At 41.9% G+C, this 18,037-nt stretch overlaps 1 protein-coding gene across 11 annotated transcripts in view; it reads left to right on the plus strand.

The window, feature by feature from the left end:
* Positions 1-1,519: 1,519 nt before the first annotated feature.
* Washc3 (WASH complex subunit 3) overlaps positions 1,520-18,037 on the plus strand; it is a 123,043-nt gene continuing 106,525 nt past the window's right edge. For 8 of the 11 annotated variants that reach the window (XR_003948780.1, XR_003948781.1, XR_003948777.1 and 5 more), the window contains exons 1-4: positions 1,523-1,715; positions 2,235-2,333; positions 14,070-14,135; positions 16,390-16,497. Coding sequence is in view for 4 of the 11 variants with exons in the window: in XM_030245232.1 (XP_030101092.1) it covers positions 1,665-1,715; positions 2,235-2,333; positions 14,070-14,135; positions 16,390-16,497 (324 nt within the window). In the remaining 7 variants the exon portion in view is untranslated. Of the gene's footprint in view, positions 1,716-2,234; positions 2,334-14,069; positions 14,136-16,389; positions 16,498-18,037 lie in introns of all 11 variants that reach the window. The other 3 variants (NM_026070.3, NM_001122960.1, NM_027487.1) reach the window with 1 other exon arrangement.

The following is an 18,037-nucleotide window of genomic DNA, read 5'->3' on the forward strand; positions in this document are numbered from 1 at the left end:
TGGCATTTTAGAATGCAAGTATTCACGTTTATCCAAAAGAGATCCTGATTTGGCTTGTCTAAGGCTAACCTCTGGAGTGGGCATTTTTTGTTTGTTTGTTTGTTTGTTTGTTTTTTTGTTTTTGTTTTTTTTTTGTTTTTTTGTTTTTTGAGACAGGGTTTCTCTGTATAGCCCTGGCTGTCCTGGAATTCACTTTGTAGACCAGCCTGGCCTCGAACTCAGAAATCCACCTGTCTCTGCCTCCCAAGTGCTGGGATTAAAGGCGTGCGCCACCACGCCCGGCCCTGGAGTGGGCGTTTTAAGAAGCACTCCCAAACAGAAGCTCACGAATCCCATTCAGAAAAACATGACTCTTCTTCTGCCATAAAAGGCCCTTCGTCAGCTTTTGTGTCTACTTCTGCCTTGTTTCATTATTCTCCACTTCTGGGCATTTCTACTTACACCACCAAACAATCTTTCCTTTGCCTTAAACGCCATATGCCCTCATGTCTCTGTACCTTTGTTTGGACAAAGGTTTATTCCAGATTGTCATCTTAACTGCTCTTAATGTTAAGTAGATACTAAAGTCGGCTTCCTCTTCTTGTACAACTTAGAAGCTCCTATTATCCACAGAACCGCACACTTTGCATGTGGTGTGCATGTACTCGTGGATCTACAAGTGTTTGTACATGCTAATTTGCAATGCCACAACTTTCACAGGAGTTTGTTTGCACGTCCATCTAACTTTTGCACATCAAAATTCTGCATGTCCTCCCTTTGACTAGTGTAGCAGAGGAGATCCTGTCACTTCTTCAGTACTTGTTTTGGTACAATAAAAAGGTTTACTTTTGCTTAGGTGACCTGCCCTAACTCACATCGCTGGTAAAATGTGCAGCCAAACTCTGAACCAAAATCTTCATACTGTAGGTGTAAGATCGTTTACATGACGTAAGTGCAGTCACTTTCACAGCTGTGTGTCTCAGTTGTTGCTTGAAATTATGTTATGTCAAAACAAACAAACAAACACCCTTAGAAACGGATCTCCAGTGCATGAGGCTTGCCAGGGCTGAAGACAAGTTCTGACAGACTTCTCTAGACTTCACAAGGGCTAACAGAGTATCTGGCACTTAGTAGGATTACACAAAAAGAGAAGTGCTCTTCAGTGAATTATGGATCTTTTTTTTGTTTGTTTGTTTTGTAACAGGACTAAGCAATTAAAATCTCAAAACGGATACAGCTCAGCTTCTAACTTTCCCAGTCTGACCTCATCCCAACCCTGCGTCTGTCTCCCTGTTTCTGTCTGTCTGAATCTGTCTCTTTCTGTTTCTCTTTCTCTATTTCTCTCTCCGTCTCTTTCCCTCACTCCACCACTCCCACCCACCCACCCCCTTTTCTTTTTCAGATTTTTTCAGATTTTACAGCTAAAACAGCAACTGTGAAACCTGCTCATCAGCAGCTTTTCCCCGGCCCAATTTTACAATCGGAATCATGAACTACCAATCCCAGAATGCTGAGCGAGAGCGAGGGGGCGGGGCGGCCTCTCTGAAGCCACCCATTGAATGGTGAACACTCGCGCTTTCTTCCGGAAAGGCCCCGAAGGCAGGAACTTGGGAAAGGAGTCTGGGCTCTCTACTGGGCTGGGAGGAGCTTGTGCCTGAGCCCCGGGGTCCCCATCCGCTGAGGAGATGGATGAGGATGGGCTTCCTCTCATGGGGTCAGGCATAGACCTGACCAAGGTTTGTAAAAGACCGACTTGAGCGTCCGACAAACAGGGAAGGAGGCTTGGCCAAGGGGCCCTGGTTCCCAGGGAGACGCCACCTCTCCAGGCCCAATCCGGGCCCCTGTTTTCCTACTCTGGGCAATGGGGGGAGCCCTGCAGTCCACTTTGAAAGGGGTCCCTCCTGGGCTAAGAAAAGAATTGGTGTGCCACGCAGCCTTTGCTCCCCACATCACGTGTCTCTACGCCCGAGGTTGACAGTCTGGAGATAGTACCACCTCTGACACTTCACCTCTTATTCGACTCTCTAGCTGCTCGTGTGTGTGTGTGTGTGTGTGTGTGTGTGTGTGTGTGTGTGTGTGTGTTTGACTCACACAAGATTCAGAAAAACAAATCAGCGACTCTTCTTAGCCCTTCGTGAACCACATGTCCCAGGGCAAAGACCATCCATCCCCCTCTATGAAATCCAGATATCCAAAGGATTGCAGAGAGTGTGTTTCTCCTGTAAGAATCGTGTTTGCTTTTTTACATGACACAGGTGCCAGCTATTCAACAGAAAAGAACCGTGGCCTTTCTAAACCAGTTTGTGGTGCACACTGTGCAGTTTCTCAACCGGTTTTCCGCAGTTTGTGAGGAGGTAGGTCCCGGGCTACTACTTCATGGAGCGGCCGAGAAGTCGCCTTCCGTCTTTCGTGGTGACAAATGTAGTCAAATGAAGTCAAACAAGAATTACAGCCTTCGTGTGTTCACTTTGCCATGAAATTCAAATGTCTTAAGGCCTTAGCATCTCTGATTCTGTCCCCATAAGTCCTGTGCGCTGTCTCAACTGAATTAGTATTCTAGAAGCTTCCATGAGATAGCTCAGCCAAGTTTGTTGTAATTATAACAAAGGGAATTCCAGAATTTCACAGTGGAATTTTTTTTTTATTTGAAAGGTTTTGTTTCATCTTCCTATTCTAGAGATTACATTTTAAATGTATGTTCGAGTTTATATCGAATTGCTTTCCATCCTTTGTGCCAAAAAGGATTCATGGAGGCAGCCTAGAGATACATGTTTCAAAAAATACTTTTCTGCAAATAACTGGATACATCATGAAGTGATAATTAAGTACATAGATAAGAATTAGGTGCCAGGTCCAGGAACCTCTCCTGAGCTTGCAAAAAGTTTTGTTTTTTGTTTATTTTAGAGGAAAATGGGGAATATATATTGAAACTGAATTTAAGAAAGGAAATAACAAATTAGAAACCTATAGACAAGTCACAGCCGGATCGATTTAATATCCTGTTTTCTTATATTGTCATATGTGAGGCTTATCGTTGAGAAAACGGTGATTGCTGAATGTGTGGCTGTTCATCGGAATTGCCCAGAGACAGGAAGCTTCTGGTTTGAGTACAGTTTGATCTGTTTATGATGGGTTGTGATTAAGGCCTTGAACATGCTCCGCACATGCACTCTGCCCCGACACCCCCAGCCCGGCCGTGGTCTTTCTTTCTTTATCAGATTTCCTTCAGCTTTTCCACTGAGACAAATGAAAGTAAAACATGTGCTGATGCAGTAAGGAGCCCAGTTCTGCGTGCCTTGTGTTTGAACAGCCCCAAGACTGGTGCTTGCTCCTAGGCCTCACTTCTTCTCTTCTCTTTTTGGTTTATGAGAACATTTAAGATGTACTTATTTTATGATATGTGTGTGAGTGTTTTGATTGCATGTATGTCTGATGCCTATGGAGGTCGGAAGAATGCTGAAGGCTACCTAGAACTGTACTTATGGACACTTATGAGCCTCGCTGTGGGTGCAGGCACTCAGTCCTGGGTCCTTTGCCCAAGTGCTCTCAGCTGCAGAGCCGTCTGCCCTGTCGGTATTTCTCTCACACAGTTGCTTCTCTAAATAGGATAAGGAACCCACTGAGTAAAGGGGTTTTTTACCTTTCCATTCTTATATGAATTCTTTTACCCTTTTTATGCTAGGTTAGAGTATATAAAGACTGAGCTTCTAGCAGAAGAAAGCAGATATTCATTTTCTATGGTTGTGCGCTTGCCCTTTTTGAGGTAAATAAAACTAGCAAATGAGTAGAAAAGCCATTTGCTGTAAGCTGCTTTGGGGTGAGGATAACCCCTTGTCTTTGTAGTCCCCTCAGTTTCCGCTGTCTGCTTATTGACGACCAGGATCAAAGATGGCAGGTGTCACCTCACTGAGCACTAATGCAGCAGAGCCTTCAGAACCACACTTTCCCCTCAGCTCTCACACTCCTGACGTTCCCCACAATTGGTCCGTTTCTCCTAGTGTTTCCCTGAACTCCAGAGAAAAGTGGTGTTGGATAAAAAGCTCAGATCATACAAAGTTAGCCTACTCCCTTTCGCTCTTTTTTGTATTCATTTTGACAAGTAAAAATTACAAAGTCTTTCAGATGTAAAACGTGCTGTTTTGGTTCTTGTGCCCACTATAGAATATCTAAGCTCATGCGGGCTGCCTCACTTACTTTGCTATGTGTGGAAAGAATGAAAATTGTGGTGTTTTTGTTTGTTTTTTACTTGGTTTTTCAAGACAGGGTTTCTCTGTATAGCCCTGGCTGTCCTAGAACTAACTCACTTTGTAGACCAGGCTGGCCTCGAACTCAGAAATCCGCCTGCCTCTGCCTCCCGAGTGCTGGGATTAAAGGCGTGAGCCACCATTGCCCCACTGTGGTCTCATCATTCTTGATTGAGAGTGTCCTTTGTTGTTAGCGGCAGTCACTATAGTGTACAGTGAACCCAGTGAACTTTCTCTCCTGAGATTCCGTGCCTTTGAGCAATACCATTCCAGGCCCCTCACCTCTCCCATCCCCCCGCTGATCTTTTACTCTGTTCTTTGCTCTGTTTTTTGAGTTTGATTTTGGTTTTATAGTTTCAGGCCTTACGTGCGACTGTTCTGTCCATATTGAGTTGATTTTTGTGCATGGTGTGTAATAGCCTCTGATTTGTATTCTTTGGCTTATGTATATCCCACACCACTTATTGGAAAAACTGTCTTTTTTTTTTTTTTCCAATTGTGTGTTCTTGGCATGTCTGTGAAAATCAATGGATCATAAATGGTTGGCTTTATTTCGGGTACCCTATTCTGTTCCACAGCCTGTTTTGATCAGTACCATCCTGTTTTGGTCTGTATAGCTTTGCCGTCAGTCTTTGAAGTCCGACATTAGCAGAACTTAGAGTCATAGGAACAGGAAGCACAATTTCTTGTAGTGGGTCACTAGGTAGGGGCTGTAGTGAGTGGAGCCCTTCCCTTTTCCACCCCTTGATTCCTGGACTCATGAATCCTAGCTCTGGAAGAAACTGTACTAAGTATTAGGTGCTGATTCAAAGCATATACTACCTTCTAGAGAAGCCTGCCTCCATCTTCCAGTCAGCTACCACCTCACCGTTGCTGTCTCTGTCTTCAAAAGGCCATTCTACCCTTCTCTCAGGCCAGCTGCTTCAGGATGATAGAGACCATGGTAAGACCAGTTCCATGAGCCTGGACCCATGGCTGCACGTTTCTGGCTATGAAGTGAGTTCCTGGGTCAGAAGGATGCTGTGTGGAACACTGTGATGGTGGAGATGGCATTTCTGAGTCCACTAGTGGTAGTTTGGCAGAGACAATACCTGCAGAAATGGCAAATCCATGGCCAGAAGAAGTATCTATTCCAGTAACGACAAAGCAGTGAGCTCTCCAGGAAGAAAGAAGCCCAGTGAAGTAGCCCTTCCATCAGGTGACTGGCTGGTCACCCAGGGCAATGGTGCCTGCCAGGGCTTCGCTGTTGGTCTCCGGTACTCAGCAGCTGCTGGCACTCAGCAGCCGCTGTAACCAGGTCAGCCTTGGTGAACGACAGTCTCTGTTAGTGAGCCCTGTATAAGCTCCATCTCTGTGTGGTCATGTGATGCTTCTAGTTAGGCTTTTCGTTTAGATTTGCTGTTGATATTTGAGTCTGTATGGTGTGTGTGTGTGTGTGTATGTGTGTATATGTATGTGTGTGTGTGTGCATTCCTATATGAAACAATTTCTACTTTTGTAAGAAATAATGAAATTTTGATAGAGATTATGTTACATCTATAAACCATTTTCAGGTCATTTGTACATTTTAGCAATATTCTGCAAACCCATGAACACAGGATGTCTTTGCATTTATTTCTGTCTGATTTCTCTGATGTCTTATAGCATTTGGTATACAGATCTCACACCCTTTGTTCTGCATTGAGCTTAGATCCAGTGAGATGGATGTATTGAGAAGCTTAGGAGGTGGGCCTTGGATGTGGATCTGCAAGGAAAGACCTAGAGTCTGGTCTCTAAGAAGCCATCCTACATACCAAGTCTACAGAGACTGATTTGGAATTGTAGTTGGCCTTGAGCCTGAGTTTACAAAGTCAGGCTGTGGACCTGGCCAGTCCTGTACCCTCTGGGATGTATTGGAAACCTGAATCTGAGAGGGTAGATCCAGTCCACTCTGTATAATCTGGTGGTTGCATCTGCAGGGGTCTTCTGAGAGCCTTAGTTTGTGGGGGCTTTAGGGTCTGTTTAGGTTTTACCTGGATTCTGAGTCTGCGTAGCTAGCTCCGCGGACTAGCCACCACGTACAGTGCCTACATCCACAAGCTTGGTCTATAGTATGGGATAATGGGTGCTGGGCTGATTCTATGGGCCACATGTTTAGAGGGCTGGAACTTGGAGTTGTGGAAACTAACCAGGGACTGCATATATTGGCCTGAATCGTAGGTCTGGGAAGGTTGTTCTGGGCTGAGTCCATCAGAGCCTGAAGCTCTGTAGTCAGACTGGATAGTGAGACTGGAGGGAATGGCCCCACTGTGTTCGTGAATGTCATTCTGATGACTCAGAGACAGAGACATAAACCTGGAGCTTAAGTTGTGTGGTCTGCCTGGCTCTGGGCTGAATTAGAATGTAAGATAGACCTAGAACCTGCATTCCCAGAGGCTAGTTTAAAGGCTGAGTCTGGGCATCATGGCCCTATTGAGGGTGGAAACGGAGTCTATGAGGAGTATCCTGACCCTTGGGCTGTCTTGAATCTTGGGTTGATCTGGAGATTTAGACCAGTAGAGTTCACCTAGTGTCAAGTGGGCCAGGCATGAAGTCTGAAATTCTGAAATCTGAACAGATAATGAGTGGTACTAGCCATCTGGGGCCACTGGGGTTTGTCTAGTGCTAGATTTGCCTGGGGTGGTCCTTATGATGGGTTCTGAGGCAGAGGGTGGTTCTCGCTTCTTGGGGTGTTTCTTCTTTTTGGGGTTTGGTGAGAGGTAAGCCCAGAAATATGAATTGTCTACATCATACATAAATTACATCACACCACATACACACACACACACATACACACATACACACACCACTGCTCTTGTGGAAGTGTCTTTGTGTGTGGCTCTTTGATTAAATCAATGCCTTTGCTTGTACATGGGTACTAGAAAGTCCTAGGTCACCATCTTCCTGCTATCCAGCCTTTTGGTTTTATGTTTGATAATAGAATATATGATTCATTAATTACAGTTGATATTTTGGCAGTTTTTTTATACTTTTGTCAGTTGTAAGCTATATGCAGTTAGTGATACTAACTGAATTAGATGTGTTTAGCTGTCACAGCCCTTCCTTAAGGACAGGTCCAGGCATCTCTCTTTGGCGTGTCCACAAACTCAGATATGGGGGTTTGACCTGGTTTGTTCTCTGTTCATTCCACACTATTTGAGTCCCTGGGGTTTATCTCTAGCTGTGTGATACACTCTAACTGGCTGAGAGAAGCACAGAACCCAAAGAACCGAACTGAGATTCTAGCCCTTATCGAAGTGAAGAAACTAAAAAAGTCTCTCTATATTATAGTTCTGTGGCTCTGTATCTACTAAATGTAGTATCTTTGTGAATATGATAACTTTTGAAGATATTATAAATGTATCTCTAAGTTGCTTTCTGGAATCATTTTTTAATCTGTTCAGAGCCCCTGGGAAACCTCTCCTTGTTTGGCAAGCTTTAACAGAAACCAAAATGATCACTTTCCTAAAAGAAAAAAAGCATCAGCTATTGCTTTTTTACTTAGGAGTGAGCTGCAGGGAGAAAGACCCACCCAACCCACCCACCCAACCACCCACCCACCAACCAACACCCTGATCTGATCTAAATCTGGCATAAATGTAACCATTTCAGCCTCAACTGGGATTAAAATGGAAACAAACTGAGCTCCTTCATTATCTGTTATTTTGTTTCTTAGAATTCTCTGATAAAGAGAAGAGTTTAGGACTTCTTTTTTATTATTTTTTGTAAAGAACTCAACTTTCTTAAAACTCCATGCATACTAGGCTACTTTGTAAATAATTCTTCTTTGCCTGCTGAGAACCGAGGCCAGAGAAAGGAAGGAAGTTGAATCAGACCCAAGTTACAAAGTTTTTAGGGTCATCTCCTCTTCCTTCACAAATCCTCAGTAAACATTTTTGTTCTGTCCTAGTCAGCACAACTGTATGATGGCCCACTGTAGCTGGTCTTTGCTACTTTGTAGGTTCTTCTTTCTCCCACCCTTTCTCCCCCATCCCACCCCCCCCACCCCAGTTCACCCCCTATCACTAGGTAGGAGAGAAAGAAGGATAGAGGGGAAAGAGATAGAGACCCTTGAATCTAATTGCTTTCTTGTTTCTCCTTTGAACATAACTACTAACAAACCCTAACCAATCCTGAACAAGCACCAACCACTTACCCCTGCCTCTCTGGGCTCTAGCATTTATATACCCTTTGAATTCCAAACATCACACAATCACCGAAACTATCCGCAACTGGCAAAGCCATACCTCTGCTGGAGCAGTGGCAAAGTATAGTCAGCTGCTGGGGACAGTCTGAAGCAGCCCCATATCCCCACACCTGGGGTTAAAATGGAAACATAGTCTTATTTCTGTGTTTTTTAAAAAAACCAAAGTTCCAGAGTTGTCAGTACAGTTCACCACTCGTTGGGCAGGGCCATCTCGAGTTCTTAGTGCAGTAAAATCTGCAAACTCTAACTGTGAATTACAGAGTCAGCCACCCCATGTAAACGAGACGTGCATGTTCTATCTTGACTCACATTTGATACACACAGTACTGGATTTCAAATCATTTCTAATCTTTTTCTTCTAAAAAGTCTCTAAATACAGGCAAAGGTGTTGAGAGTTCTCATCTAACAAATTTATAGTGTTTATCTCTTATAGCCAAGCTTTAGGCCCACAGTGAACTTCACTTTTAAACAGATGTCTTTCTTAAACCCGGTTTTGTTTTGTTTTTTGCCACATCTTTATAGTGGGGAGGCATAAGAGTTATATGCAGATTAATAAAGACATTGATCCATTCCCTTGCTGGCTTCTAGGACACCAAACACAGCAGAGTACCCTGAGAGGTACTTTAGAACGCTCGTAGAGATGTGGCTAGACATGCTCAGGATTTCATAATCACAAGTTTATGGCATCCTATTATTCTCAGTGGTATTAATTAGCCTTCTCTGGGGCTGGGTTGAGAATCTCAGATGCTCAGTGTTTCAGGATTTTCTATTCTGTATCACTTGTGAGAATCACTTAGCACACAGCACTCGCATGAGTTTTTAAATCAATAGGTAGACTTTCTGGAGGAGTTTCTAGAACCTCAATGTAGCAGAAAACTGCTAGGCTTGCTTACTTGCTTTCTTTCTTTCTTGAAATTACATTTACATTGGCTTACCTATCTTTAACATAGATGGTAGTAGCCATAGTAAGGAAAAGACAACTATGATAATTGTATTTATAAGGGCATTTAGATAAAAGGTTATATACTAACTTGTATTGCTGTTGCTGTCAGTCTTTCATGTCTTGCAAGGATCAAGCACCTCCCCATCTGAGGCTTTGAGAGCAGCAGAGGAGAGTAATAAAGTGAGCTCCAAGTGAAGGGGCGCTGGTACCACAACAGTCCAACAGGACGCAGAAAGGGGAATTACTGCTCTGAAGTGATTGACAGTCTAGTCAGGAGGTAGATTTCCAACCAAGCAACCATCTTCTCCCTCCCCACCCCACCCCACCCCTGCTTAATTTCTAAGCTCTCTGTGTTTCCATTTTCAGCCAACCCTATGTGAATCCCAGCTCAGTACTCAGTGACAAGTTAGTTTTATATTCTAATCATGAGAGTAATTAATACTGATTAGAAAAATAATTCCAGGTGAAGGGCATCCGCCTTAGCAAGTGTTCCAAGATCAGGAACAATAGATTTCCCATCTGTATGGCCCGAGGCTTGCTGAGAGGCTAGTTAATTGTTTCCTAACTCTGGGTAATGAACATAGTCTGCAGCCCCCAGATTTACCATAGTGTCCTAGCAAACTTCTATCAGCTCTGGATTTGAAGAGTTTTGGTCCAGGTTATCTCACTTTTTTCTTTTTCTCCTTAAAATTAGCAAAATAATCCCTACTTCATAGAGGTGGTGTGAGGGCTTCAATGATAGGTTGCAGATACAGTATTTTATACATAAGTGCTCAGACATTTATAATATTAAATGTTTGAAAGTGTATATTTATATGGGCATATATTAAAACCTAAAACTTTAATTTGGGGCACTGGAGGGATAGCTCAGGTGATAAAATGCTTACCCTGAAAGTAGGAGTTCCGTAACTTGATTCCTCAGAGCCCAAATAAAGCAGGGAGGTGACTTAATCTGTGTCAGAGGACAGAGACAGGAGGGTTCCTCAGAGCTGCTTTCCAGCCAGTCTAATTGAAGAATTAGAACTGATTTACCCTGTCTCAAAACCTAGAGTAGAGATGAGTTAAGGAAGATGCCAGTGCTGACCTTTGGCCTCCACCTAGACACATATGTGTGCACTCTCACACACACAAACAAGTATGTGCACATACATGGATAAAGTATTAAATTTTGAACACACTTTTTCTTTATATATTAATTTTTCTCAAACAAATATGCTCATTTTTAACAAATGGAAGTTATCATTTTGTGAATTAATTTGTTGTAAGATTTCTTCTCTAGCAAATTATAAGACTTATTAAATTTGCCAAAATTGAATTACCATGACTTTCAGGAATGTGCCTGTAATTTGGATAGCATGACATGTTTTATAACTTGGATTTGTGTTTACATATTCGCTTATTGTAAACAAATTTCAAGGTTAAACTTAACATTGATGCCATTAAAACTTTTATCCAAGGGAGGCCTGTAATCTGAGCACCAGGAAGACTGAGCAAAGAGCACTAAGAATCTGAGGCTAGCCTGAGCTGTACTGAAAGTGCTAAGAATCTGAGGCTAGCCTGGGCTGTACTGAGAGTGCTAAGAATCTGAGGCTAGCCTGGGCTATACTGAAAGTGCTAAGAATCTGAGGCTAGCCTGGGCTATACTGAAAGTGCTAAGAATCTGAGGCTAGCCTGGGCTGTACTGAAAGTGCTAAGAATCTGAGGCTAGCCTGGGCTGTACTGAAAGTGCTAAGAATCTGAGGCTAGCCTGAGCTGTACTGAAAGTGCTAAGAATTTGAGGCTAGCCTGGACTGTACTGAAAGTGCTAAGATTTGAGGCTAGCCTGAGCTGTACTGAAAGTGCTAAGAATTTGAGTTTAGCCTGGACTGGACTGATGGTTTGAAGGCAACCTGAACTTCCAGTGTGACCCTTTCTCAAAAACTGAGACCAAACCCACAGCTTAGCTTGTGAGTATTTATTTCCAGATTGCATCTTTGAAGATGCTAGGTGATCATGTTAAAAATCAGTGCTCTGGGGCTGGAGAGATGGCCCAGTGGTCCCAGGGTTGGTTTTTTCTTTCTTTCTTTTTTTTTTTAAATATTTTTTATTAGGTATTTTCCTCACTTACATTTCCAATGCTAACCCAAAAGTCCCTCATACCCCCCCTCCCCACTCCCCTACCCACCCACTCCCACTTTTTGGCCCTGGCATTCCCCTGTACTGGGGCATATAAAGTTTGCATGACCAATGGGCCTCTCTTTCCAGTGATAGCCGACTAGGCCATCTTTTGATACATACGCAGCTAGAGTCAAGAGATCCGGGGTACTGGTTAGTTCATAATGTTGTTCCACCTATAGGGTTGCAGATCTCTTTAGCTCCTTGGATACTTTCTCTAGCTCCTCCATTGGGGGCCCTGTGATCCATCCAAGAGCTGACTGTGAGCATCCACTTCTGTGTTTGCTAGGCCCCGGCATAGTCTCACAAGAGACAGCTATATCAGGGTCCTTTCAGCTAAATCTTGCTAGTGTATGCAATGGTTTCAGCGTTTGGAGGCTGATTATGGGATGGATCCCTGGATATGGCATTCTCTAGATGGTCCATCCTTTTGTCTCAGCTCCAAACTTTGTCTCTGTAACTCCTTCCATGGGTGTTTTGTTCCCATTTCTAAGAAGGGGCAAAGTGTCCACACTTTGGTCTTTGTTCTTCTTGAGTTTCATGTGTTTCGCAAATTGTATCTTATATCTTGGGTATTCTAAGTTGATATTAGCCCAGAAACTTAGAATACCCAGGGTTGGTTTCTAACACTCACACAGGGTGATTCACAACTGTCCTTAACTCCAGCTCTAGGAGATATGATGCCCTCTTCTGGCTCCCATTGGTACCTGCATTCATTTGCACATACAAACACACATAATTTAAAATAAACCTTAACAAAAATAAATAAAATAAAAATAGGTGTTCTGTATTTGTGCCCCTTGCATCAGGTATGAGAAAGGTATGAGCTAGTGTGCTAACATGGAGCATATAAATTAAATAATCCTAAAGTTCTGTCTCACCATTTTCCAGTCTTGCTGATCTAAGTACTCAGAACAACTGCTGTCTATACCCAAGAGCAGTTTCTTCTGGTGCCATGTCCTCTCGTGTTGCTGCTTCACCATCTACTAGGGCTTCCTTTTCATTTCCAAGTGTAAAGATGGTTATTACACATCTTCATCCCAGCTTGCAAAGATGAAAGAGACAAAATACAATAATAGGTAAAATAAAGAGAACACAACTTTAATTTAATTTTAGATGACAGATTCAGGTAAACAGCCCTGCTGTTTGTGTGGCTCTGGTAGGAAGCTTGCCTGAGCCCAAGTTTGAGGCCTGCATGGGCAGCATTAAGAGATCCTGTCTCAAACAGAGAAGTATCCTGCGAAGAAGCTTGAAGCGCTGACCAGTGGTCAGCATTTTACTCCTCAGTGTGACCCGAAGGACCTTAGAGCATCCGAGTCTGCTCTTAGTAAGGAGTTTTGTATTATCTCAGGCAGCAGACAGAAGGCTGCCGCTGAGCCATAAGGAAACTGGTCGGCCCTCTTGGAATGTGCGGCTAAATAGGATCCTGTGTACAACCAAGGTATTCAGTAAGCGTGTTTATAGATTGTACATTGCTGTGCTACCTTCTCTTTGTGAAAGTATGTATCTGTGTTGGTGAATGATCGTGTCATATATGTGCACCCACTTGGGGTCCACAGATTGGCAGCAGATGTTTTCCCCATTACCCTCTGCTGTGCTCTCTGACTTGACTGTTATCCAGCTTGTTATGCCTCCCACTATGCCTGCCTGGCTCTTCTGTGGGTGCTGAGGGATGCACACTGCCATCTTCAGCCTTGAGTGGCAAGTGCTTCCCCACCTCCAGCCCCCGAACCTTCTCCGTAGCACCAGACGGATAACATAATTGTAGAAAGTAATCAGGGCACGTTGTGTCTTGATGTGGTGTGTGTTAGGTTTTGATAGTAGATGTTGGCATTTTGCCTCTGTAGAACTCTTATTCTCTTTAAATTCTTTCTAAGATGAATTGTTCACCTTCCCATTTCATGCCCCCATTCCCCTTTTCAGACTTGGGAAGTTTGAATTTGGACTAAACTATACTTGCTTATTTGCCTACAGGCACATCCTATGTAAGCCTATCTCTGACTAATTCTTATTCTTTCTCTTGTTTTCCATGGGAAAAAAATGATTCATTTGCAAGTAATTATTAAGCTGCTGTTACAGAGGGGCAGTGTTGGCACACGCCTTTAATCCGAGCACTTTGGAGGCAGAGAGAGGAGGATTTCAGAGTTCGAGGCTAGCCTGGTCTACAGAGTGAGTTCCAAGACAGCCAGGGCTATACAGAGAAACCCTGTCTCAAAAAAACAAACAAAAGCTGCTGTTACATTTCAGGTCCTGTTCTAGGTAGGCCTGGGTTGAGTTTGTATTTTGTTTTATTGGTTTATTGCTCTGATAATGAATTTAATAAAGCTGAGAGTTTAACATTTCTCTTAGTGAATATAAAAACTGTATGACATATTCCAGTATGGTAGTTATTCCACTCTTAGGAAGACATGGTACATGATAAATGCTTAAGCCACTTAGATTCTAGTTTACAGATCTGCCCTTCATTGCTCTCTCTTACCATCTTAACCAAACACTTTTATTCTTCTGTCTCTAACCCTTCTAGAAACTGGCAGACCTTTCTCTCCGGATTCAGCAAATTGAAACAACTCTCAATATTTTAGATGCAAAGGTTTGTATTTCTAAATAGAGGATAAATGGACACCATCTTTCTCAGTCATACTTAAAATGTATTTGGGGGTACTTTATCTGTTGAGTGATACAGTGTTGCACATAAAAACAAATTGCAAGGCAATGAATGGTGTTCATTATAGACATTAACTTAGTCATTTCAAATGAACTCGTGGTTTCAGATTTCTTTGATTATGCCACTTAAAAGTACAATATAAACAACATGGTTACGAATTAAGCTGTTATGTGGGTCACATAATTTAATGGGAACTCAAAATTATTTTTAATGGCTATAATGTAGTAATAGTAGCACAATAATGTAATAAGTGAACTAAAACGTAAATATTTCCAGAGCAAGACTTAGTGACACTATCTGATATTTTCATTTGTATATATTTTGAAAGTTATGAAAGTATTGAAAGAATATCAGTTTGAAATTACAAATTACAGAAAAGATGGTTAAGTCTGAGGTGATAATCCCAGGACTCAGGAGGCTGAGGCAAGAGAATAATGAGTTTGACACCAGCCTGATCCATACAGAGGGGGACTGTCTCTTTAAAAAACAAACAAACAAACAAATAAATAAAAATTAAATTTTTTTTAAAAATGAAAGAAACAAAACAACAAACAAAAAGTGTCATGTTACCAGGGAAAAAATAATTTTTATTTAAAACCTAGAGATTTTGATAATAACTGACACATTCAATTTTAACTTGGTTTAATTTGTAATACTAGACATGTTCTTCCTGTTTATGAGGTAGAGAATTTATTTTTGTAACTTTTATTCTCCCCTCCCTGATACCCCATAAAAGTGTACTGTGGCCATGTTTTCAAAAGGTAGTTTAACTTTTTTAATTGATCAAACTATTTACTATTTGAGTGGAAAATTCTATGTTGACATTAACATAAGGAAATGAAGGTAGCTATGTCTACTTTCTCTGCCCTCTGTGGGCTTCAGCAAGTGTATCTGTTGTTTAGAACATTTCTTTGGCATGGAAATCTTGAAGCTGGCCTTGAATGTGCTGGGGACATTATGTCAGTCACAACTATACCCACTGGTGACTTTGGGACCACTGCCACTTTGCTAAGCACTGTCCTCAGTCAGCAATGACTTTTCCTGCCTGAGATCCTATCATCGGGGAGCTCTTATACCCTCTCTTATGACTGGATCTTATTAACAGTTAGGAATTTTAAAGTGCTGCCATCCGCAGACACAGTTACATTTCTGTGTGGGCAAGTTAACCTTAGCATTTCCCTGGCTGTAGTACAATGTCCACAGTCAGCCAAACAGCTGGCGAAGACGTGTCATAGCACCAGACAAAAGCAGGACGAGTTTTTATAAGTCTAATAACCCAAATGCTTATCTTTTTTGTTTTGAAATATTTACCATTCGAGTCTGAAATGTTGACAATATGTCCATTTGTTGTGTATGAAGAGAGCATATTTAGGTAATATTCAATGATAAATGTTTAAAGAGAGTAAAACAAGCTGTGTCATATGTTAAAATGTAAAGGCGTATCTCATATAATTAAAACTCAAAATTGGTAGAGGGCTAGGGAGAAGACTCAGCTGGTGAAATACCAGCTACGCAAGTTTGAGGGCTCGAGTTCAGATGGGAGAGAGGAGGATCCAGCGACTCCAGCTGAGAGAGGAGCTGCAAGGTCTCTGAGAGACCCAGTACACACACACACACACACACACACACACACACACACACACACACACACACATAGCACATTCACGTGCGCGCACACGCGCGCTCGCGCGCACACACACACCCACATGCAAGAAAAACGGTGTGCCACAGAGTACTTTTCATTAGCAAGGCATTTTTAATAAAAATATTTAAAATAGTTTTATAAGGAAAATGTTTTCATCCCCTTACAGATAACAAAAGTAGGACATAAGGCAGGTGGGCCAGGGAGCCCACAAGCATATTAGAACTTTAGTACACTTTGGCAGTCAAATTCCAAAGCCCATGTTCAATCCTCTGTGATCTGTCGGCTGAATGATAATTTGTAAGGAAAGAAAGGTTATCAACTAAATTAAACTTTTGAAAAAAAAAAAAAAAAACCTCTTTCAAAGAACAGCGTTTTTCACTTTTAGTTTGTGACATAGAGATTGAAGATAGAGTTCTGAACCTATCTACACGGTTGTATAGGTTTAAAGGCGCTAAGGAAGAATCCACAGTTCAAAAGTTTTATCTGTGCTCCAAGACTGATCTTTGTATGCCCACACTAATTCACGTTTCTCAGCTGTCATCTATCCCAGGCCTAGAGGACGTCACAGTTGAAGTGTCTCCTTTAAATGTCACTGCTGTCACAAACGGATCACATTCTGAAACCACTTCGGAGCAAACGCAGGTAAGCACCCGAGTTGCAAGAGATGCAGGACATCTGGGTTGAACAGGACAGCCAATGCTAAATATGTGCGAAATTCTTGGTACTCAAATCGTAAAACCTTAAGCTTTAAATAGCAATCCAAAATTAACAAGACCCAAAGGCTATATATTTCAATTTTCTGAAAAAGATAGAGTTTTGACATTGACTTGTTTGAATCCACATTCTACATCATGATAAGAGTCACTGTATAGTCAGCTTTTACGCTATAATATTCTTTCATGTTTCTATACATTTAAGTTTTTTACTATTTATCTTAAAATCTCCATTACATATACATCTCAATAAGTACTGAAATTTGAAACAATCACCAAACTGGTGAGCCACTAAAATAATATCAGCAAAGTAGTCACCTGTGTAGGTACATTTTACGTTTGCACATAGAAGTGCCCTTACCCAGTCTGTTAGGTCACCTGTGCTCATCCTCAGAAGAGCCCTGCGGCCCCTCGTAGTTGCTCTTCTATGCCTGATTCCACATCTCGGATTCACCTAGGCAAACATGGAGAGTATTCAGAAAAAATAATTTGTATCTCTAATGAACATTCTTCTTTGTTTGTTTTTGTTTTTCGAGACAGGGTTTCTCTATATAGCCTGGGCTGTCCTGGAACTCACTTTGTAGACCAGGCTGGCCTCGAACTCAGAAATCCGCCTGCCTCTGCGTCCCGAGTGCTGGGATTAAAGGCGTGCGCCACCACACCTGGCTTCTAATGAACATTCTTGTCAGTATTCCTTAAACAGTGCAACTATTTACATTGTAATAGGTACCATAAGTAATCTAGAGAAAGTTAAATTCAGACCAAGGCCACTTTATATAGGAGACTCTAGCAGATTTCAGTATCTGTGGGGTCTGAAGCCAATCTCCTGCAGATCTCAAAATACCTAGTACTATTAATCACTCCTAAATTTCTTAATTTGCTTTGCAGACTCAGAATCATCTTTTGTGTGTCTGATAATTTTTGAGTTGTAAATTAGTTTGTTTAGACTATCTGGAAGTTCTTGTAGCCTTCCTGGATTTATACAATTGTGATAGTTATTGTATTGATCAGCTTAATAAAAGGACTCTTAAGGCGTTTTAATATTTAGATTGACCCCTCTTTTTTCCTTCACTGACATTAACTAGTGGACTTTTATATAAAATATTTTGAAGCCAGGTGGTAGTGTACATCATTAATGCTACCACTCAGGAAGCAGAGGCAGGCAGATCTCTATGAGTTCAAGGCCAGCCTGGGCTACAGAGTGAGTTCTAAGTCAGCCATGCTATGAAAAGAAATCCAGTCTCAAAAAGCCAGTGTGTATGTTTGTGTGTATGTGTGTGTGTATGTTGTGTGTGTATGTATGTGTGTGTATACACACATATATATAATATTTTGAAAGGAACTAAATATTGCTTTATGAAGATTTCCATGGTTATGATAGTCAAATCAGCTATGCACTTTTGATATATATGCGTACATGTACAGCTCTGGCACATCAAGGTCATCCCTAGCTAAATAGAGAATCAGAG

The sequence above is a fragment of the Mus musculus genome, chromosome 10 (assembly GCF_000001635.26).
Source record: "Mus musculus strain C57BL/6J chromosome 10, GRCm38.p6 C57BL/6J".
Lineage (NCBI taxonomy): Eukaryota > Metazoa > Chordata > Mammalia > Rodentia > Muridae > Mus > Mus musculus.